At 39.1% G+C, this 24,557-nt stretch overlaps 1 protein-coding gene across 4 annotated transcripts in view; it reads left to right on the top strand.

Moving 5' to 3' along the window:
• SHANK2 (SH3 and multiple ankyrin repeat domains 2) overlaps positions 1–24,557 on the top strand; it is a 300,961-nt gene that overhangs the window by 128,513 nt on the left and 147,891 nt on the right. For all 4 annotated transcript variants that reach the window (XM_051622537.1, XM_051622538.1, XM_051622536.1 and 1 more), the window contains one exon: positions 18,353–18,428. In XM_051622537.1, coding sequence (XP_051478497.1) covers positions 18,353–18,428 — 76 coding nt within the window. The remainder of the gene's footprint in view (positions 1–18,352; positions 18,429–24,557) is intronic.

Below are 24,557 nucleotides of genomic sequence, written 5' to 3' on the forward strand. Positions count from 1 at the left end.
GTACTACAACCTAAAGATTATTAAGGTGTACAGGAAATAAGGAAGGGAAAAGTTATATATAAGGGGAATATTTGATTGTGTTCCTGCAACTTGTGATAGATAACTGTAAATTCATTTTATCCAAGAAAGTTACCTTAAAAAAATAAGAATATCATGCAAGAAGCCCTTTTCAGGGTGGGTTTCTTGTGTCTTTTAATCCATCATACAGAATCAGAGGTGGTTTTTCTTTGGCAGACACTGTGTTGTGGTTGTCTAACATATAATTACAGGCTACTTTTGATGGTTTTGTCCACTAGTAATAAATATGCTTTTTATAAAGAATAACATTTCATCACTTTGCATAATTTACTGGAAATACGGTTAGCAAATTAGAAATAATTGAATGAAAAGAGCGTGGTTGATGGTTCTTTAATCTTTTTATATGCAACGTAAATGCCAAAGTAAAATGTGCAATATACTACTTAATATGCTACTTAATGATCATGGAAGGTATTATGCAGTGGGAAAATAACTCTGCAAATGAATAACTGATACAGAAAACTGTAAAAAAATATGGAAGAGAGTGACATAAGTTTTTACTGTGTGAAAGCATAAAATAGATTGGAGTAATAATCTTATCACCACTGTGCTCAACTGAGCAGAAATAACACAAAGTCGCCTACTATTATCTTGATGAGTGTCTGGGAAATCTTTGATGATCAAAGATATAATTTTGGGCTTCCCAGTGTCCACAGCCTTTCTCCTGATAAGTGAAGAAATCAGATTCTGGGGGTTTTTATCCCTAGCCACAGCTACCAGTTGCATAGCTGAATAAATCTTCAGACAAATTGTGTTTTTAAATAATCACATGCATACAACAGTAAGGGAAGATTTGAGCATTTATGCAGACCATGCAAGAAAACTGTGCCCATTAGCTTAGTAATAGTCACACCTCAAAGGTATAAAGAGTATAAATAGGAAACTTCTATTCTTTCACAGAAGGGTAAAATCCTCAGAGGGAAATAAAGGCAATCTTTTCCATCTGTGACATTGAAGTGTAGGTATTAGCAATGTAAGGAGGAATTTGAATTGTCTCTTGGAATCCTGGGGAGAAATTGTTCTCATTTCTGAATTGTTTTACTGCTATGCATCTACAGCAAAACAACAAAATTAACCCCAAAGCCTGAAAACTACTACGCACGGAGCAATGAAAAGATCTGATCTAGCTGTCCTTGTTCCTTCTATACAATACTTGAAGCACTGAGACAAGTATGTAGTGAGTGGGTTTCAAAGGGTGTTTTATGTCTTATTAATAAATCCAGGGCTAGCACTTGCAAGAAACCTCTGAATCCCAAGCAGGGGTAATGGCTCCAGAGCACTCTGCAGGGTTTGGTGTCAAAAGACTTGCTCTTACCTGGCAGCTCTTCGCTTTTCATCCATTTTGTGGGGAAGAGAAAATGCTGCCTGGTGGTTCTTCTTAGCTTCAGCAAGCCTTGAAAAAAATGGGAGACTCTTGGCCTGGGAAAATCCTGAATCCTGCCCTTCCTCACTGTGAAAATGCAGCCTGGATGTAAAGAAAATCCTCTCACACCACCTAAACTGTGGTTGTGGGAAAGGGGAAGAGTCTGGTTTTCCACCAGATATTCAGATCTAATAATATGCATCCATGAATTGTTGCAAGTAATTAGAATCTGTCCTGATATCCATGTTTTTTAACTGCTAATGTGTGAATTGATTGAAAGAATATCTTAATTTTTCTTAAAATTATTTATCTTTTTAACATAAATTCCTATTCAACTGGTAAATGAAATACAGTCTGGTTTTGCTGTGGTACCAGAGCTGCCCACAGCACTCAAGAAGTGGGCATTTAGAGATGAAATTCAACCTTAGTCTTGTTTTCTTTAGAAAAGAACCAATTTGTGGAGTTGGTTTTATTAAGCTTAAGGTCATATGGGCTGTGGCTAATCCCTCTGCAATGGCATGGGCATAGTTCTACCTGCTTGGTTTATTGATCTTTTCATTTTTAGTAGCTCTTCAGGGTTTGAGAGGGTTGATTTGTTTGGGGATTTTTGTTTTGGTTTGGTTTTTGCTATCCTGAGACTGTTAATATTTTGTTCCTAATGTCACTCTTGGGTGAACACATCCAATTCCTTTCAGCAACATTATGTGAATATTTGAAGTATTTCTTCATAAACCACAGAGTCTTGAACAAAAATGCTTCTCTGAAAATCAAGCCCCTCAATTTTGTTTGTTGACTACTACCATATTTTTAGCACTATTGGGTGCTGTGACTTGGAGGAAGCCCCTGCAGTGTTAGGCTTCCCTGAGAAGTATGGCCACTCTGTGCAGCAGTTACTGTCTTGGACTTCTGCCAGCTCATAGAATCATAGAATGTGTGGAGTTGGAAGGGACCTCCAAAGGTCATCTAGTCCAAAGGTATGTGTTGGATACTGCTCCTGGAATTGTACAGCTGCATCTGAGTAGTGCTGGCAGTGAGCACACCATGAGCTTTGAAACATGCTATTTCTAAGAAAAATGTCTGTGTTAATACTGTCTGCACTGAATTCCTGCATGTAATCTGCATTGTGGCTGCAGTACAATATTCTGCACCTGTGAAGGTGGTTCCTCACACTGTCAATTGTGTAAGTAAAATAGGAATACCTTTATCCCACTAAGGCATCTCCAGATTCCAGGATATTCCAAATATCCATAGTGAATGCGCTTTTAAATTGTACTTGATTTATAAAATCTAGAGGGCCTTTCTCCTCTCTGTAATTTGTACTTTCCACAAACCTGATGAGATCTATTCTCTCCTCCTGCTCATTTCTACTCCTTTGGCTTTTTGGTTAAAGAAATCCACTTCATTAGACCTCCATTTCATTATGTGTTCAGGGAGCTACTCCTTTTTTTGGCTAAGTAATGACCATTCACTTCACTTTGTCTCAGAGCAAAATGCATCATGGCTTCTATTACTTCAGCAATAAAACAGATGGCCTTCAAGACAACAACTTGGGGGGGGGGAGGAATCAGATCTCTGAAGCTTATTTAGTAAACAATGCTACCATAAAATGATAGATTACTGGCCTCACTAAGATTATCCCTGGTTTGAAAGCAGGTTGTTCTTGTTGCTACCTGTTTTGAGCTGTTTATGTCTACAGATAGGATTTAGAAGTAGTTATATGTTACTAGAATTTCAGTTTAGGACATACAGTTGATAAAAAGCTTTGAAAAATAACTGGTTTTACTCCTTCAGTTCTGGAAGAAACACCCTGCTGATCAGTCCTGAAAAAACCTCAGTGGAGTTGGGCTAGTGCTATCAGCTGAAACAACTACAGTGAGCTAAAAATATACTGTGAACAGCAAGTCTACCTTTAGCCACCTTATTCCTGTTAGACATCTCTAGATGACACTTTTTCTTTCAAACAATATTATCCTAAAATTTTGCCATCATAATGTTCTTGAGGTGGCAAGTTGTCAACTTCAGTTTATGTGATGAGGAGGAAGATTATTTAAAAGCAGTTTTAAGTCCTTTGTCTTCTAAAATGGTTGTGGTGTTATATGTGTGCCAGTAACTTGCAGGGCTCTAGCAGTCCAAAGAATAATTGGGCAGTGATGTATTAAAGCATATTTTTTTTAACCAGTTAGATCATTTTGAGTGTCAAAAGAACTCTTCAAGCTGTGCGAATCATTATCACTGTTAGGTGATTATTTCTTATACTGTCTGTGTGCAGGATTATGGAAAATAGAATGAAACAGGCTATTTTTATGGTTATTTGGAGGATTAGATTTACATGGTCTTTTTGAGGATTAAATTTGAGTGTTCTGAGATGCAATTGATATGTGAGAAAGAGATAAGGAGAAAGGGAGCACGGTGAGAAGGCCGGACTACGATGATCAGGTACAGAGAGATGGCTACAGATTGGTTTAATATGCTCCATTAAATTTTTAGAAAGCAATAAACCTAAGTACATTCTTCAGTTAAGGGCATCCTGAGTTTGAGACATCATTACAAAACTGAAACAGGCTAATTTAGAATCTCTTCCACTTCTCTCTTTCTTTCCTACCCCCACCCCAGTCAAATTTCGATGTCCCAAAGTCCACAATATGAAAATTTCTGTTAAGTCAAGACTACACTTCCAAGAAGTGTTGCAAGTTTTGAAGTGTTTTTTGGGAGGTTCACTAAGTCAATTGGGAGGTTCACTAAGTCAAACATTTTGCATTATTCTTCTATAAATTGGTGGAAGAAAAATGCATTCCAAGTCTAGAGAACCCCATCAATCCTGGTAGTTAACTGACCGCAGAAGTACCTCTGTGTTGTTTTCTTCCTCATATTATTGGGGAAAAACTCTTCAAGTCTTAGATGCTTTGCAGAACAGAGTCGTGAATCTGGCACCTTTGCAGAACAGAGTCATGAATCTGGCACCTCCAGGACTGTCCCTTTGGTTTTGGGCCCCAGCAAAGGAGAGGTGAGGGCAATTCTTTCCCTATGATCAAGGGCCAATTCCAGTTACATTTTTTGCCTTTCTGGGATGAAGCAGAATAGCACTTCTCTTTCACTGGGGCTCAGAACCAGACCACCAAACTAAGACTTGTGAGCAGATAGTGTTCTGAGACCTACAGGTGGTCAGACTTTTTTTTTTCCTTCTTTTTCTTTATATCTGAAATGAGAAGGGTGTATGTGTAACAGCTGAAACCTCACTGGGATTGTCAGGCCTCTTTTGGTTACTGATGAAGTTTAGCAGGGATTGTTGTAACCAATTTTATAAAGCAAGGTCTGTGCAAAGAGATGTGCTGTTGCTGGACAAAGTTAATGGTACTGTTTGCTAAGTATGATTGATGCATAAAAAGGCCATTAGTAACTGGGCCTGTGTGATGCATCTGAATTCCAGCTTTTCTCCATCTCTACCCTTCCTGTCAAGCTGCCTCCTGTGTTTTATTTTCACATGAGATACCCGGAGTATTTGATTTCCTCGGTTATAACATTTTACAAATCTCATAACTAACAATCTCGAAAGCACCAAGATGCAACATAATTAGTTTTTTCTTATTAGTTTATAGGCATTAAGCGTGATACATAATGGAGTTTCAGGAATATATCAGTCTTAAGGGAATTCATTTCCATATTGCTACTTGCTTCCAAGAATTAGTCATTTAGACTTACAGAAACATCTGGAAATTATAGCTTTTTTTTTGGTTTTGATATTTTAGAAAATATGTTTTGACATTTCTGTAACAATTAGCAAATGTACATTTTTATTTTATAAACTTAAAACTCAAATGCTTTTTCAGCTGAACTACTTTAGAACAGGTTTATTGCTTTCCCTTTGTCTTTTGCTGGAGTCTCTGGCCTGCTGCTTACACTTTTGTCTCAGCTACCTAATTCTCTAAACTGCAATGCAATTCCAAGGAGAAATACCCTGAAATTTAGATAGTCATATTGACTTTATGAATGTTGATCTACAGTAATAAGCTTGTCTTCTGCTGTTTACAGTGATCATTTCAGTGATGATGTTCACTTCAATCTAGCCAATATCATCTGAATGGTATTATTTGAAGTAGAAGGTTTTTATTTTTATAGTATTTATATATCCCTACTATTAAATGCTATTAAAATATTGTTCCAAATTCATGTATCATCACACATTCTTTGCTTTAGTCTTCACTGAGGTGAGAGTGGATTTTCATCAATATCTGGATAAGTCACCATTCAATTTAATCAGTATACATTTAAAAGCCAAGTAATTTTCTAGTGATCTGTTTGTGGCAAATTATTTCCTTAAGGTTTCTAAGTGTGTCGTAAATAAAACTTCTAAGTTTCTGTCACAGTAGAGGTCTAAAATCTTAACCTTAAAAGGCATTTTCCTGACACTTTTAAAGTAAATTCTGAATCTAGATTGGACTAAATGTTAGAAAATGAAACTGGAAAGGGTCTCGCTGCAGGTGTAGGTAAAAGATTGTCAGGTTTGAGAAGGGAGACCTAATATCTGCTGCTCTTTTGCTGACTTCAGCAGATGAAGAGAAGGCATTAAAGTGCAAGTGTTAGAACTAAGAAACTGAAAGCTATCACAAAGGATAACATCTGTTCAAGCTGATTTGTAGTGTGCTCTTTTAGTATTCTTAATGTATAGACATATCCCTTGGGGTTTTTTTTTAAATTTATTTGTTTTTTTCAGAATTTGTAGTTGGACAATGAAAAGTTTCTTTCTTTCTCAGACAATCTACTGGGCTGATACACCAAGTTGGTGAATCCTGTTCTGTTTTCTTTGGGCCAGACATACCACTTTCAGGTATTCTCATCAAGTAATTTTAGGTGGGTTGGCATAGAAAGGAAAACTATCTGCCATTTTTCTAATAGTTTTAATAACTAATCTGCAGCCTTTTAAAGGTCAGTCCTGAATGAAGAATAACTAATTCTGGAAATACTGGTAAAGAAGCAACAACAAGACAAATTTGACCTCTCCCATTGTGTTTGCTAATTTCTTAGCCTGTAGGAAAGTGCTGCAGTGCCTCTTGTAGTGCATTTTTTTTTTTTTTTAACTTTTTAAACTGGTGAGTTGCTTTATCTGTACATTACCTGCAAGCTCAAGCTCTTATCACTGGCAGTTCAGTTTATTTTTTTATTGCTGTATTTATACATTTTCTGGTTGGCACATCTGTAGTTACACTCATGCAAGTGTCTTTCATTAACTCTGTGGTGGACTACAAACCTACTCTTCATTAGTCCAATATTCAGTAATATCAATGTCTAGTAATCATGCATTCAAGGAGCACATCTTTTGGATACACAGCTTGAACTCTTACTGTCTCTACTTTCAGGTTTGCACCTACAGCTTTTGCACAGCACTGGTAACAAAATGGCAGGGATATGCAGGATAGGTATATAAAATGACATGAACTTGTTGCTTTGATTAATTAGACTTGACTATTCTGCAGTCATAAATCTTGCTATTGATGCAAAGTCTATGGATCTCATGTTTTCAGATGTCCAGGCTTCCCATAACTGCTGAAATGAGATACTGAAACTGTAGGGGCTGAAATAAAAAGGAATGGTAGTTGAAATCTACATGCTTAAGTTATAGCCCGTTGGAGAGCTAGAGCCTGAACTGCTGAGTGAGTTTCAAGCAGAAACTGTGTTGTTTCTGAGGTTTGAATAGCAGCAGATTAGACACAGTATGATGTCACCCTCTGGATGAACAGGCTTGTACAAGAGAACACATGGAAGGTTTGGAACAAGCAGTCTCAGGTGACTGTCCTGGCCCTGGGTAGGATCCACTTTGACAGACTCTTGCACATCCTGTGTCCTTCGTTCCCTTTTGCTCCTCTCTATAGACCTGTTCTCCTGTGCAGTTTCTGCTGAGGCCCCTGGCTGGTTTCACAGTGCTGGCTCTGCTAGCCTTAGTCTAAGCCAGATTTCATCTCTCTCATTCTGCCTTTTACATCCTATGAATTCAAATATAACTAATTAGACTTTATTCCCAGTGGTGCCTTGGTGTTAGCAAGGAGAACCCCAAGTGTGTAAGGAAATCCAGTTCTCTGCCTCCAGATCTGCTTTACTAGATCTACCCAGTACTTTAGGGAGACAGAGAGTGCCTAGCTGGGGTCTGGAAATAGCACTCACTGAGAATAGACTGTGCAATTAAAAATTTAAGAGGTCTTTTCCTCCAGAAGTGTGTTTCCTCCTTCTCAGATCCTACTGCTTATGAACTAATTGCAATGTTTATTGGCTGAAATTGTAGCAATTTCAAGTAGACTTGTCAGGGGGACTACAGCCAGGACCTTCCTGGCATACACGTGTGTTACAGAGATGCTAAATCTCAAGTCTGTGCTCCAGACTTTGGAACAGCACTATGCATTCAGTAAGCTCACTCTTAAATATAATTGCAATGGGGAATATTTTCTGTAAAACCTGATATCGACAATCAGAACTTGACGAAATTGTCATTAGAATCCTAAAACTGGAGCTTTTTGAGACTGCCCAGTTTTTCCACTTAGTAGTTGTACTAGAATTCTAGAGTGAGGGAAGGGGAAAAAAAACCTGCCTTTATGGATCAACATTTCTTCATTCTTCATACACAACAGCACAGCCCCTGCTTCAGATCATTCAATATTTTCCTGTGTGACAAGATATTTTTTAAAGGATCATCAGCCCTTTAATACAGATCCAAATATTCACTTTTCTATTGCTCATCGAAATGACTAAAGTGAATTAATGGAAACTTTTGAGGTACAGTGGATTTTCATGGGATAGCAGGTGTGTTATTAACTCCATTTGGGTTTTGCAACTGATATTGTCGGGCTTAATCATGTGCTTGTTAAGCGAGAGGTGTTTTTAATCCTTTTGCCTTTTTATCCCCTCCTATAGGCAATAAAAGAGTGGGTTTGAAAAAAACCCACAAAAAACAACAGAGAAGCAGTTTTGGTTTCAGAACACTATGACAATATATAGAAGTGATAGCTGTGCCACATTTCTAATAGCTGGGTTGAATCATATTCTTTTCCTCTAATGGCATGCGTAATTGCTCTAGGTTTCCAGGCATCCTTCACCCCCACTTATTTAGATTAGTGACTGATACATTTCCATGGAAACGTGCAGCAGGGGGAAAAAAAAACCAAAAATCTCTTAGTACAGCATGGAACTGAAAGGATTTGGGCTTTGAGACTCAGCCTGTAACTTGTGTAAAGCAGACTTCTTGTTTGTGGTCATCGTTTGTATAAAAATTTAGAACACTTGTTATATCCTACATTTTCTGAGGAGCTTCACAGGTTTTTTTAGGTAGTTAAAATAGGACATTTTGAAATTAAATGTCTGGGATGTTTTTGCAATAAGGGTGCAGAAGCACACAAAGCTGGTTAGAACCAGGAAGACCCAGGAAGAGTGTTTGCTTTGGAGATATTGTGTGTAGCTTTAATGAAGAATGAGTAGTTTTTTATTTGGTGGTGGTGGAGACAGAAAGGTTTTCTATATAAAGAGTAGTGACCTCAGTCAGTGAAATGCAGGGAAAATTTGAGTACTTTTTAAAACTGCACAGCACTATAGTGCTTTTCTCAATATCAGGTAGATTCTTAATATGCACTGCCCAAAATATCATTTTCTTAGGAAAACTTTTATTCTCACCATTCAAGGCATTTCTTTCTGATTTCCAGAGGTGTTTAAGGTTGCAACAGATGATAGATTTTCAAACGTGTCCATTTAAAGTAATTGCTCTTATCTGTCTGCACACTGCTGAAAGGAAAAGTACCTTCTATGCTTTTTAAAAAGTAGAAATATTTTCAGATGTTTCTGCTTGCAAAGTGCAGACATCCTAACCATTTTGAATACTGGTGCAGTTTCTCTAGACATAGGCTTTCAAACCACTGGTGAAATGACAATTTTAGTAGTGATAGTTGTTTGCTTTTCGAAAATTCATTAGCCTGTGGCCTAACTCAAAAACTTGTGTTGCTTAACATCTGTCAATAGGAAGTCTCTCTAATAATATCTATGTATTATTTTTATGTATATTACTTGGTATTGCTATAATCTCTCAGTATCGCTGTATCCATATATTTTGATAAAGAATCACAAGTTCAGATGAAAGTTTTCTACTCCACTTTCCTTAAAAGTGGTGTGGTGTTCCTAAGGGATTTTTCTGTTGTAATAGCTTTGGGTTTTAGACACCTTCAGCAGTGTGGCAGGGCAGGAGTTCCTCCTGTTGAGCAGGGAACTGAGCACATCTGCCTCTCCTTGTTCCACCCATATCTTCCCCTCCCCAGTCCTGTGGAAACTCCAGGACAACATTGCTTAACAACCTTCTGCCCTGCTAATCTCAGCTATTTGTTCACTCTGACTGCAACAATAATTTTAAATTGTAAGTTATTCTGAGGCCCTTACAGTAGAAGTCACAGAGTATTCCTCTGCATGGCTGTTGGGTTTTGGTAATGGTATTATTTTACCCACAGTGAAATTCAGACTATAATACCCATGTGTGCAATCAAAGCAGAGGAGGAAAAAATATTGAGTGAAGACAAACTTTGGCCTCTTGCTTGATTTGTATTTAGTGTTGTCTTGTTAGAAATAATCTTCATTTTATAATCTTTTCCATAACTGTCAAACTGTACCTACATGACATTAGGGTGACTAAATGGCAAGATTTGGGAAGAAGGTTAAGAAAAATGCTATTGATATGTGCAGGACAGAGCAAGCAAGTTATTCTTTGAGACATTTTTCCTTATGTCTGAAATATCCCAAGAGAGCTGAGCACTCCAGCTCATTTACTTCAGTGCCCCTTGGTAAAGGAAAGGGAAATCAGGATGTTCTGCACAGGGCAAATGAGTTCTCCATACTGCTGATCTAGCAGAAAGTATTATAAATGCTCTCCAGGCAGCCCCGTGGGCCTCCCAGGGCAGTTGGAGGCCTGTTTGATGGCAGGAAGAGGAGAACTTCATGTAGTTTGACTTGATAGCTAGCTATGAACCTGGCAGAAAGATGTCTGAAACCACTGTGCGTGTCAGGGGATGTTACTGTGAAGAAGAAGGGAAGTTTTCTTGAGCTTCTCACGTGTCTCCCTTGTGCAGCAGATGACAGCTTTGTATGCATTCAAAATTTTATCTATTATTGAAGTGAGAGGATTTGACAGATCATCAATCCTGAATATAGCTGGCAAAGATTTAGACTTGACTGAGGCTTCTGTAAGGGAGGAAATTGAGGGGAAGCATTTGTATCACCATTGATGATGAAAGTCCGTAATAACTCTTGTTGAAACTTGCTGTACATGAAAATTAATGGTTTTTGAAATTGAATAGAAGAATGGCTTTTTAGGGCCTGTTTTTCCTAACCCATCCCAAAATAGTTCTCCATCTGTTCTTTCCACCTTAGGGTGCAGAATGACCTTCTTCAGAGCAGTTGGTTAACTTTGTGTGGTTTTAAATATGACTCGGGTAGGAATAATCAGTGTTATGCAGTCTAGACCACAGCTCCTGCCACACAAGCAAATGCAGAGCTCCTTTACAGACTACTGATGGAGTTTCCTTAAATTTAAGGCAAAGTCACTGAAAATTGTTATCTGCTACTCTGTAATAGTACTGATATTAGTATTTCTATTAAACTTCAGTTCAGCTTCTTGTGGCAGATTTATAACTGCTTGAAAATGAGTTATTAAAATGGCTTCTGTTGTGTCATTCATCATCAGAAAATACATACCAAAGCTGGCACTCTAATAACTCTATCTGACCAAAATTAGAAGGCTTTTCTGATGCTTTGTTGTTATTCTTGTTGTTCTGTGACATCTGAGGATACTTGCAATAGGCAAAGTGACACTTATTGTTGCTTCTCGAATGTGTACGGGAAACCTTCCATGGAGATGGATCTGGCACCTTCCCAGTGGTTGACTGTACTGATCCCATTTCATGTGGCTTTGGGTTGGCTTACAGCTGCAGAGCTTCATCTCTTTAGCAGAAGTAAACAAATTGTGCTAGCAGTTTACAGAGCTGTGGTAACTGTAAGAAAAATAGTAATTAATGAATGAGACAGATGTCAGCTTTTAAAATATTACTTGGGTTTCCTTTTAGTTTTTCTCTTTTTAAGCATGTTTTTTTTCCTTAGGTTTTTAGGTTAGGTGTGGAGCTAAAGCAGCCTTCTTCCTTGTGGGGGTAGGGGGGGTGATTTTAATTTGCTTTTTTTTTTAGGGTTGTAAGTAGAAATATAGATAAACTGAACACTTTGTTAGCATACCAAAAGTGAATCCTGCAAAATCCAAATGTTGCTCCCACCTGTAAGTATCCTCTCCTATTGTCTCAGTCTGCAGTGTGGTGGTTTGGGACTTTAAATGGTCCTTGCTTCTCACAGATGAGAATTAATGACTTAAAATGAATGACACTTTTTGAAATATGGAAGTTAGAGTTTGCATGAAGATAAGCATGTGCAGGAGCATTGCAAGTTGGGGACTTGTGTCTGAGTGTGGAAAATAAAATCCCTCTATTAAGCAAACTGTTAGGCCAAGTTTTACCTGATTTCTGCCCTTTATTAGAGGCATCGTTTTGCTTTATGCTGGTGTCATCAGTGAGAACATTGCAGCCATTCACTAGAGCATTTGCAGAAAAGAAGGAAAATATGAAACAAGGTGTTCTGAGTACAAATATTTGTACCACAAATCAGTTCCAAAGAAATGGAACGTCACACCACCTGAGCTTTGTAGTTGAACAAACCGTCCTGACCTTCAGGATAAGCAGTGTTTGCAACAGATGATATTGCCAGCAGGCAGCAAATCAAGATTTCTTTGTTCTACCTACCTTGGGAAAACAAGATGCCTTCATTTACGTGTTCGGGATTAATTTGGAATAGACAGTCAGAAGTGTTTTTTTATGAATTATATGCTACGTATTGCTAGTCTGCCATAACGGATTAAGAAAAGTGCATTGAAGTTGCTTTGTATTTGACTTGTTTTTGTTCAGAAGACATGTTTCAGCCATAATTGAAACACGTGCACATGGACCAACTCCATGCTTGGTTGCTGGAATGTCTGAGGTCTGTTTCCAGCCCAGATCAAACATCTATCTCTTTACAAGCAACGAAGTCTGTAAAGCTTAATAAATCTTGGGGCTAAGAGGGAACAAAAATGCTTCCTCTCCCACCTGGTTTCCTCTGATGATATCACCCAGACCCATGTCTGTGTCTATTCCAGACAGTAACTGCATAATTTAATCCTCTGTTTCAACTGAGATCATGGACACAAAGCTGCTCGAGATAGGCTGATTCCCTCTTCTGCTGCAGATGGGTTGTAACTGGGGGGCAGAGGGAGCCTGTGGAAGCCCAACAGAGAAGCTTTGTTGGGAAAGATCAAGTGGTTGCTACTGAGTTTTGGAAATATTCTGCAAATGAGGGAAGAACCATGTGAGAATAAACTCCATCTGCTCTGCTTGCTCTGCAAACAGGTTAGCAACAGTTTGCCTAACACAGAGAAGACCAAGTTCTGAAATAAAATCTACTTCAGAGTCTTGCCTCAGTTTTAATGCACATGGAACTTCTTCATAAGACACAAAAACAAGCAGATGAAGTAATGTTTCCAGTCAGATTTAGACTTTAGCAACAGAATTGTATACACAGGTGGTAAACTTGTTAAAAGAATACTGATTTCCCCCTGCTCAGCTCTGTAACCCTTCTTCAGTGTTAGAGACTAAGAAGCAAATGTTTCAACAACTGCCTGCTGGGTTTTTTCAGGTGTTAGTGAGCTTTTTGATAAAGGGAACAGTAATGACATGGGAAACCAATGTTCGTTCATAACTGCCTCCCCAGTAGATCTAACCTGTGTATTTCAGTTATTAAGGTTTCTCCTGCAAACAAACTTGCTGATTCACCACATTGATCAGCCACTTCAGCATCCTTTGTGAGTAAACTAATTCACTGTATTCCAGCTAATCTTTCTCTAAGGATCCAGGAGGAAATCATCATTAGTCTTCCTTTCTTTTTAAAAAATAGAAGTTAGCAGGAAAAAAAGAAAGGCAGGGGGACATCCAAGGATTTGCTATTCCAGTCAAGGAGTCATCCCTGAGACATTTTAATGTCTATTCTCAGATCTGAATTACTTCAAAAACCACATAAGATTTCCTATTTCTCAGCTTCAACTGAAAGCAAAATCACCTGAGAGCACTACATCAACCAAGCATTGGCATTTCAAAAAATCATTTATGAGCCTAAAAAGAAGAAAAGTTAGTCATGAATTGAAGGGGTTTATTAGTTTAAAATTTAAAATGCCTTCATTATATTTATCTTTTTTCTTGATCCTCATCCTTCATCCCTTCTAATGAAGTGACAATGTTATTACTTCCGATTTGCTAAGATATGAAAAAGGCAGTTGCAGTTTCTTCTGAATTCTTGGCTGGTACATACCTGCAGATTTCAGTTTTATCAGCTTTAATACCCTTTCAACACAGGCTCTACTTTCATGTATTGCCTACAAAGCTTGAGTTCCTTATTTATTCCAGCCTCAAAGTGATACATCCTAATGCTCCAGAGGGAGGGAATGTTCATGGTGTGATTGTTATCAAGAAAATCCTTTGTTACTCCCAAGCAAACTACATACTGAACTGGTAATGAGTTAAGTCAGTAAAAATATGATGGTTATGCTTCCAGCACACAGAAAGGAAGGAGCAGGGTGACTCTGCAGTGCCTCTGGCTTGCTAAATGTGACAGTTATCTCCTTGATACATTGTTTCACATCCACTGTATATTGCATTAGCATCTAACCCAAAGGTTTACAAGCTGTGATTTTATAGTAACACTGTGGGTGCAATTTGCAGTCTGTGGCCTTTGTGTGAAGTAAGCAGGTACTGATGTTGTGTCTGTCTTTCATTAAGCTGGTCACATGAAGTAGCACTTTTTGACAAGGACATCATTTAGCACTGGTTACCCCAGAGCAGCAGCTTAGTTCATTTAATAAATGGGAGAAACTAATGCTAAACAAGGTTTAGGATACGAACAGAGACTTTAAGTTACGGTTTTTTTGAGACATGGTTTAGCTAACAAACCTGCTACCTCTTTTTGCTTGTAGCTTCCTCAACAACAGTGGTAATTTGGCATCAGTTAGTACAGCAAATATTTTGAATGTATACACACTTGGGATAGAAAAATAAATACTCCTCTTGGTGATGTTTTCAATCCCATCTACTTTTTCTGTAAAATAAGTGTATGGATTAGGGCTTGCACAAGTGCACTTGAAATGAGAACTTCTGTTAACTCTATGTATTATCTGTGCACCTGGTAGGAGAAAAGAATTTTAAACTGCTTTCCTCAGCTTTGAATAGCTTTTGGTCTAACCCTCAACATAAATAGTTGTGGAAGCATTTTGTCCAGAGGAAGAAGGTGCACAGTGAGCCACTGACAACTGCTGGGTGTTGCTTTCCATCAGTCACATGCAGAGTGCTGTGCCTGAACTTCTTTTAGCAAAGAACATTTGTAACTCTATATTACATTAATGCAACATCTCTCAGAGATGTCAGGGGGGGAGAGGGTAAAAAAGGTTCATGTTTTGGAGGAGTGCAAAATTGTTGAATATACTGTGCCCAGCAAAGGGAAGGACTCTGACTTTTGGATATTTTTTTAATGTTTGGGTTGAAAAAGCATTTCTTAGTGTGCACACTTATTTCTTCACCCTGGAAATGGGCTTAGAACAGACTGAAATAATTTCTTAAATTCTGCTAGTGTAATAACTGTGGTGACTGGGTTGGAGTAGCAGGTTAACCTGACTTCACCTCCAAGAAGCAGAGATATTTGGAGGGTATCTGCTGCCCTGTGTTGCCTCTCCAAAATCACACACAAATCAGGCTGTTAGACTGTTTTTTCCTTTGTTCATCCTATGGACAGGTTGATTGCTCTAAACCCTTCCCAGAGGGCTGGCAACCAGCCTGACAACATTCCCACTGGCAGAGCAGCCCCTCGCCGTTTCCTAGGAAACAAGGCCCCCAAAATGCCCTGCAAAGAGCAGCAGGATGAATAAAAGGAATGAAGACAGTTGCTTTGGGATTTTTTCCTCCCCTAGATCTTTACCAAACAATATCAAATATGTAAGTGATCTACTATAAATAACAGTGTCAGTGTGGTGATCAGGTTGTCTGCTGTAACATGCCTGCAATAGCTACGTGCTGATCACTGAAACAGCAGGAATGGAGTTATCTGTCCTTGTGGAGAAGAGTCCAGATTTCATTTCTTGGTTTTCATGTCAATGATTTTTCAGCTTTTGATAATGTCTGCAGGCACTGCTGGAGTCCTGTGGTCAGTTTTGAGGCTAACACAGCAAACCCACAGGGACGTCATCTACATATTCCTTGGCTGAGGAAAGCTGTTGTTCCTCCTAAGGTGGAAGAAGAAAAAGAGAAAGTGTTTTTCGCCTGCATCTTCACAATGTTCACCTTTCTTTGAACCCTATAAATTACATTTCTGGAATGGCAGGGTTTGAGTTTGTTGCTTACTGAAACATCTGCAACAATAAATTGGTCTTATAAAGAAAAAGTGATGGCTTTATTGTTTGTATTGCCACGACTGCACAGTGCACATGGCTCATTTATCCTGCAGCTCCATTGGCTTCAGTGGAGAACAGGCCAGGAAAAAACTTGTGGTGTTTTTGCCTCCTTGCAGACTCTTCTATGACTGTTACCACGCCAGGACTCATATTGCTCCTTGGTGTCGTGTTAATTGATGTGAATAAAACATCTTAAGTGGTTTGGGGTTGAGTTTTCCTTTTTTTGCTGTTTTATGTTCCAGCAAAAAAGTGAGGAGCTTTATGGTGAGGTTGTGTTCTTCTGGAAAATACTTTTGGTAGCTGTAGAGGGAGCCTTCTTTTTTGTGCAAAGGGTTCTTACTCTGTGAAGAGCAGTGCAGTACTGTGAGAGCTGAGTTCTTAGCTGTGACTTTTATCCTGATGCTTTGTGCCCAGGGGTGTCCTTTGCTGTAGCCTAGTGATGGATGAAAGCCTGTAGAGAGAAAATCTTCCAACAGATTATCAATGTTAGGCAAAAATACAATGAAGTAACTCCAGTAAAATATGGGCTTCTCAAAAAAACCCTAGGAATTTCAAATGATATACCAGTGTTCCTTTTTTTTCTGTCAATGCAAAGGAAACTATACCATTTTTGCAAACACTGCTACTTTGTTCTACCTTCTAAAGTAACTGTTGAACTGAACCAACTGGATGCAATAACTTTTCATCTGTGGTGACATGTTCTCAGAAATAATGCAGTAGTGTATAGACTGCTAAAGAATACCTTTCTAGACCTTTCTGTTTATCTCTTCTCACTAGTCTTTCCATAAATGGTAGGGTTATTAGTCTTCAATGGTCCTAACTTGCTCCAAAGGTGCTGGTCTTCAGGAAACCTTGGGACATAAGACTGGGTGAAAATCCAGTGAAACCTGGTACTAACCCCTTGGTGATATTATGTCTAGAATAGTGTTATTATGATATATATAGCTTGACTTGAGAAAAGCATTTGTTAGATGAAAGCCTGTATGTTCTTTGTATTCTTTTGTCAAATTAGAGAATGGAACCTTGAAGTTGGAATTCTTTTCTTCTTCCCACTATCCAGTCAATATGATGGCAGATTCCTCATCCTTCCCCAGATGTCTGTACTCATGCTGCATAATAGGACAGACTGGAATCTGAGTCAGAGGTTAGGAAAAGAGGGTAATTGAAGAACTTTCACAGCAACCTGGGAAACATACCACTTAGCCCAGGGATTTGTAAGGCTAATGGGTTCCCAAATAATCCTTGTGAGTACAATTGCACCCAGAGAAGTGGGGGAAAGGAGAGGGGTGGGAGAGATGGGGAGTAGATAGAAGCTGCAGCTGAAGAATGCTGGCTTTGCAATACTGAGTAGCTGAACAAAGCTGCCTGTCTTACTGTGCCTTTCTGTTCCTCCCACCCACTTTGTATTTGTTAATAGCACTGAAATATCATGCTATAGGAAACAGTTTCTGCAGAAGAAACATCTGGCTCCTTAAGGTTCAAGCAATGGCTTAAAGATTTCCAAAATATTCTTCATCGTTCTTTGTTCTTTTAATAACTTATAACTGAATTTTAAGAACAGGCCAGTGGTAAACTGTAAGCAGAATTCAGGTTCATGTTTTTCTGTGTGTGTTTCTTCTGATTATATATCTTGATATTAATCTGATTTTTAGCGTGGCGTGAAAAAAGAATGTTGCTTGGTGGGGAATAGGCTGCATACAATTCATGCAGGTCACTCTATTCCACATCACAGCAGGGCACTGGATTTTGAAGCTAAAGCTGTAAATTTAGGCATGACCCATAAAATTTACTGAGGCCCTCAGAGCATTTTAAAAGGTGCAGTCATAGAGGGCTACTTCCAAGCCAAGTCTCTTTGAGCAGCGGTCGTGTAGCCTTGGGTACCATTGCTGCTCACTGCACTTACAGCTCTTCCTCCATGAAAGGCAGTGTGGTGTCCTGCAGCCCATGTGCTGGCTGGCTGAGCTTTGGTTGTGTCTAGGTAGGTGCTAGCTGAGTTCTGGAGCCAGCTGGGTCCTTTTTGCGTGTTCCAGAAAGGCAGGAGGGTAAGGGTAGTAGGAGCTGGAACCTGGGGTAGAGGGAAGACCTCTTTGGCAGAAAATATATTTTGTATGTGAGTAACAAAGAGACAAAATAAGCCTATACAAAACTCTCAAGTAGGACTCATGGTCCTGGGCAACTGGCTGTAGGACACCCAGCTTGATCAGGGAGGTTGGACAAGATGAGCTCCAGAAGTCTTTTCCCTCAACCATCCTGTGATTTGATGAAGTACTGCAAGTTTTCTTGTATTGATCTGTAGCAGAAAATCCACTTTGAAATTGCAAACGAACACAGCACTTGATAATAATAACCAGGATGTTATTAAAAGTTCTCTTTTCTTTGTGCAGAAACACGATCAGATAGAACAAAGAAACTGTTCAGACACTACACAGTTGGATCCTATGACAGCTTTGATGCTTCAAGGTAAGAATTTTTTCTTTTTGGTTGCAATCTGTTTACAAAACTTTTCTGCATTTTATTTAATTATTGCTTTGGTTTAGACTTTTGAGGAGGAGAGGAACTGAGATTCCTAAACAGCTTCTCAAGATGTCGTTCTGTCTCTCAATTTATCACAGCCTACTTTTTTTTCATATTGGGTGGGTCTACAAAAATAGTGAGTAACAAAATATCACTGTTTTGTTTTCATGAGTGGTGAAAGAGATCAGCATTTCAGAGAACCAGTATGTTCCAGCTGCTTTCCATGCTGAAGAACCACTCAAATTGTTAGATACTTCACAAGACCAGGCCTTCTATCTCTGTACAAAGATTCATGCTTTGCTGACTAGAAATCAAACATTTTGTGATTTGTTCTTCTGAACGGTATCTTCAATCCTAGGTAGAAACCAGACTGTTAGAAGTTAGGAATTTAGAAATCAATTATTTGCTGCTGAGTACCCATTATTTTTAAGCAGATCCTTCTCCCACATGCATACACATTGGACATACAGACAACTTCTGGTAGAAAAAATGGTTTTTAAAATGCACAGCCTCAGTTAGCTGTTGGTGTGTTCTTGAGAAGATTGTGGTGGCAAACTGGAATCATTAGGCATTTCTCCCAATTGTCTAATTACAGCTTGGGGTGGGTTTTTTTTTTTTTAGTTTTCAAGAAATTCCTCTTTTTTTTTTTGGTAGAACAATTCTGAAGCATGGCAGAGTTTCATGTAGCCCACTTTTTTGATAAAAAGGAAATAAAATATGGTAACTGTTTGTTTTATTATGTTCTGAGGGTCATGCATAGTTTCTATCCCAGTTAAAGTATTTGGAGAGGGAAGGTGGAGTTCAAGTCAGCTGAACTGGCTTGATAACCAGGATGTCCTTGTGTGTTTGTGATGGGTGTGAAGCTCTGAAGGACAAGGAGCCTGCTGATTGTCTGCTGCAAACAGCCCATAAATATTTGAAAATCTGTAAATCTTCAGACCTTTGAATTTTGGTTTGAAAGAGTGTTGCAATGTTGGATCAAGAGGGAAGTTTTGGTGACACAGTGGGTGAAAGAACAGGCTTGTGAGCTGGCTACAGTCATCCTGTCTTGAAGGTTCTGATATTCCTGTACAGGGTGTGAACAGAGCATCAGCTCTGGCTGCTGTGAGTTAGGAACAGAGAAGAGGACTTAGGAACAGAGAAGCCCCATTTCAGCACCTTTTGTATTCCCCTGCTGTAATCAACCAAGCTACCAGAGCTTTGCACTCTTGGGCAATGATGTGATTGACTGGATAGTCTAGTAATGATAAAGTTGTCAAGAGAAGTTATTAGTCTGTAGTATAAACCACATAACTTTTCTGCAGAGAAAGCTAAATGGCTGCTAGCGGCATTTCCAGCCAGCAGGGTTGGCTTTTTGCAACATTCTTTGAGTGATCATTATTCTATAAAATTCATAGCCACTGTGTTTCAGTGTTAATGGATAGGATTGTTTTTGTAAAGTTAGAAACTGTGGCCACAGCAGGCTGCCTCAGAGATACCAAATAGTCCCACTTGGAAACCTACTGCTGCTTCCTAACAAAAGATGTTTTCAGTATAAAATGTCAGTTCCATCAAAACCCTTTTTCTTTTTGGAGGGAGAGAGCTATTGATTCTAAAGCATTTGTCCTTTTCCCCAGAAAACTGAGGTCCATTTGTAAGACCTGCCTTTCAGAGATAGGCAGATCTCTGTTGTTTGGAGAGGTTATTTTGGAAGCAGGGGTCCAAGAGCCATACTCAGAGCAAGGCCCTGAACCTCATCTCAGTGGTGCTCAAGGATGTCTTTAAACCACTGAGCTGCTGGGGATGAATGAATCACACTCTGCTTTTGGGAAGTCACAGAAAGTGTGTGAGGTGATTTGGGCTTTTGGGGGCAAGAGGAGGAGGTTGTTGATTTATTTTTTGATTGGGGTGTGGTTTTTTTTTCTTCTTAAGGTGTTGGCCTTGTGCAGTGCAAGAGCAAAGCTCTTTACCTGATTCAAAACTACAGCTGAGCAGGAGAGTTTATCAGATAAAATGACAGTTTTTTACAGCCTTATTAATGAGAAATTAGGCATGAAGTACGTCTGCAATTGTTGCTTATTCTGGCATCAGTATCTATTACTTGCCTGAGCAGCAAGAGTGGAAAGGAACAGTTTTCCTGGCAGTTTCTGAGCAAAGCAAAGTTTTGAAGAAAACTCAAGGATAATTTCCACAGAGAATTTGAAAGCCAGTGGGCCCATTTTGAAAAGCAATAGTGACAGTTCAGCAGTACGAGTGGAAGTTGAGAAAGAAAGGTAGGACAGAGCAGAGTGAATGAGAAACCCCAAGAAATATGGTGGAAAGACTTAACACATTTTTATGTAGAGGAACATATGGTGCTCTAAGAATTTTTGTAAAATACTAGAAAAACTAAAAAAAGTTTTGGTGTCCCAAGTTTTCAAACCTAGTTAGTTGTTGGCAAAGAAAAAGTTGTTTCTCTGAGACACATCTAATGACTTCCTGTAACAATGTATTTACAGAGAGCATATACCATGATGAAAAGTGAACCTCCTTTTTCATCCTTTACAAACATGACATACAGTGAAACACTGGTTCTGATACTTCTTTCTGAAACAACATAATGTTTGAGGAGTTGCTGTCCAAGAAGGACAGAGAACTGCTGGAAATAGTCCAGTGCAGAGCCACAAAGAGGATGAAGGGAGCGGAACATCTCTCTGATGAGGAAAGGCTGAGGGAGCTGGGTCTCTTTAGCTTGGAGGAGACTGAGGGGCAACCTCATCAATGGTTACAAATATGTTAAGGGCGAGTGTCAGGAGGATGGAGCCAGGCTTTGTTCAGTGATGTACAGTGACAGGACAAGGGGCAATGGGTGCAAAGTGGAACATAGGAGGTTCCACGTAAACATCAGAAAAAACTTCTTTCCTGTGAGAGTGACAGAGCCCTGGGAGAGGCTGCCCAGGAAGGTTGTGGAGTCTCCTTCTCTGGAGACATTCAAACCCACCTGGACACGTTCCTGTGTGATGTGCTCTGGGTGATCCTGCTCTGGCAGGAGGGTTGGACTGGGTGATCTTTCCAGGTCCCTTCCAACCTCTAAGATTCTACGATTCTGTCCTAAAACTGCGGTTGCACCTGAAGTTTTGTTTGAGATACTTGACTGAGGCTGCAAATCAGCTTTTTGTACATGTAAATGGTAAATTTTACGGGTACTGTACTGCTGGTAAAGAAAAAGAAATTGCATTTAAAAGTCTAACTGGAGATCAGTATGTCTTGTTGGTATGTACAGGTTTAGTTCCTAGCCTGGGTTTCTTCAGGGAGGGGAACTGTTGAAAGAGATAATCAAGGTGTCAAACTAACAGCAGTTCTCAATATTTCCAAATTTGTACTGCTTTGATTGCCTTCTCTGTTATCATTTCTTATCAAAGCAGGGGAAGAATATAGTAAAACAGATTTAACTGCTTGCAGCTAAGTTTTAATAAACATTTGTTAGAAGGCAGTTGTGCCAATGTATTAGAGCTATGAAACCAAAATATTCACAAAGCTGATCCAGTTCCTTTCTGGAGATGATGTGGGGGAGTGAGGGGAAGTGTCTGCTGCCTTCTCCTTTTCCTTCTCCTCCCAAAGGGCAAAAAATGCTGAGTAGAAACACTCTGTTCAGAAATCTATGTTAATGGGCTTATTTATATGCAGGAAAATACATCGCACATGGAATTTTTCATCTTTAGGAAAATATGCAGCTTGAGTAATGGAGGTTCATTAAATCCTATTTCAGCTTTGCATAAGAGATCAATTTTTCATACATTAATACTTCAGGAAGATGGGCAGTATATGTACCAATATGTAGAAAGACAGTGAAATTTGCTTGCCAATACAAATAGTCATTAAATATCATACAAATATAAGATTTGAAACTACCAGGTCTAATGTAGTATTTGCTTTAGATGTTGATGGGATCCATTCATTCTGTTACACAAAAATTATGCTTCTTGCAGCTGTCATGTGCTGCAACTGCTGACATACCTTTACATGGATTCATTTTCTATTTTATGAGAACCTTGTAAGAACTCACTACTTTCAATCATTTCCCTGTATTCTGATGCAGACGGACAAAGGTTGAAAGGGCAGGTGGGCTTTGTTGCAGTGGCAGACGTGTGAGAGAGGGTGAAGGTTCTTAAGCTAGCAGGAGCTCTTTCTGGATGCATAGGAGTAAATACATGTCCCTGGACGTTTGTCTTGGATTGCAGCTCTGGAGGCTGAGGTGACAAGTGGGATGGGCAGGGTTTCCTTCTGCGTCCCCAAGGCAGTTCCCATGGTGTCAGACCCCAGGAAATGCCCTGGCCTGAGCCTCTACTCTTGATGTGCCTCACAGCCACAGAGAGGAGTAGAAACAGGTGTGGAAAAATCTCAGAATCATAGAATAGGTTGGGTTGAAATGGACCTGTAATGGTCATCTAGTTCCACCCTACTGCAATGAGCAGGGACATCTTCAACTAGATCAGGTTGCTCCAGGGCCCTATCCCACCTGACCCTGAATGTTTCTAAGGATGAGACATCTACCACCTCTCTGGGCAACCTGGGTCAGTATTTTACTATCCTCGTGGTAAAGCATTTCTTCCTATACCTAGTCTGAACCTACCACTTTTCGTTTAAATCCATTAAACCTTGTCCTAAAGAGGAGATTCACCAACAAAGTTGCAAGGAGATGTTTTGAGAGTCTGCCCCTGGGGTGGGGCAGAGTGCATTGAGTTTATCAGGAAAAATGTTTGTTTGGATCTCCCTCGTTGAGGCTGGATGGACAATATTGTGACCAGCAAAGTAAAAACTTCCAAGGTATTACATATATTCTACAGAAGTCTAATTAAAATTCAAGAATTCCTTTATGTCAAACAAAATTATTTATAGGTCTTAAATCAGTTATTTTATGGAGTCCTCTTTCATCAAGGTTGAATTCCAGATTAGTAACAGAAATTATTCCCAAGGCATAGAACAGATGTTGGAATTAAAAAAAACAACAACAACCAAATCAAATAAAATTATTTTTTAAAAAATAAAAAATAAAGTGAACATTTGGAAACTTTTATCTGCTTTTTAACTAAAGTGAGGGAATTGATTAATTCTCTCAAGACAGGACAGTGAAATTGTTCAGTCAAGAAAATCAGAGAGAAGATAAAATTAAATAATCAAATTGAAATACATTAAATGAAGTCGTCGTTTAATTTCAAATTAAAATGGTAACACCTTTTAAAATGGTGATAAAGCAGTAACTTAGTTTTCTTACTCTGGTGATACGAATAATATGAGCAATTTGGGTATTGTTTAGATTATAGACTTGATTTGGTGGAAAACATGATCCAGTTGCCTTCATGGATTTGGAAACTTTTGAACAAAGAGCTGAAACTTTTACTCCTGCATCATCTCTCTCCCCTTCCCATCGTAACAGGGAAACAGATAAAGTCAGTAGCATAACTGAAAGCCAACTTCAGTGCAATTATCAAGGATGCAATTTAAATGTAAGGTTTCCTGTGTCTTCTCTGTCCTCCCTTTCTTCACAGTACAATCGACTTTCACATCTTTCCTTTTCTTCGTAACCACTGTAGCTGGTACTAATCACTACATGGGAGAAGTTTTCTTGACATCCTATGGCTACAGCAGTATTAAGGAGCTCACAGGAGAGGATGTAATAATAAATAACCTTTTTCAAAGGCTTCTTGTCACAAAGTTAATGATGGGACCAAATTGATTTGCCTTCTGGTTTTAGTTCTATTTTGCTGGATGAAGAAAAAGAGGAAAATTGGATTGTGTCATCTAGGAGGCATGTGTAGGAAAGCTTAATTAAAGGCTTAATTAATTAACCCCAATGCCCCTACTTGCAGTCAGGTGGCAGATTCCATGTCTCCTGAGTGTAGAAGCTGACAGAAGCAACTCCTCAAAAGCCAATTTACATACAAACACGTAACAAAGATGAGATTCTCTTCAGCTGTTGATCCCAGCAGTTCTCTGCTGGTGTCGGCTGCGCTGCCGGGTGGAGCAGAACAAGCTTTAATCCTCCACAGCTCAGAGAGCCTCTTGGGCACAGCTGTCTGCTTCTGTAAGCCAGCAAGCTCTGTAGTGCTTTTTTTT

Source organism: Apus apus, chromosome 5 (genome assembly GCF_020740795.1).
Source record: "Apus apus isolate bApuApu2 chromosome 5, bApuApu2.pri.cur, whole genome shotgun sequence".
Taxonomy (NCBI): domain Eukaryota; kingdom Metazoa; phylum Chordata; class Aves; order Apodiformes; family Apodidae; genus Apus; species Apus apus.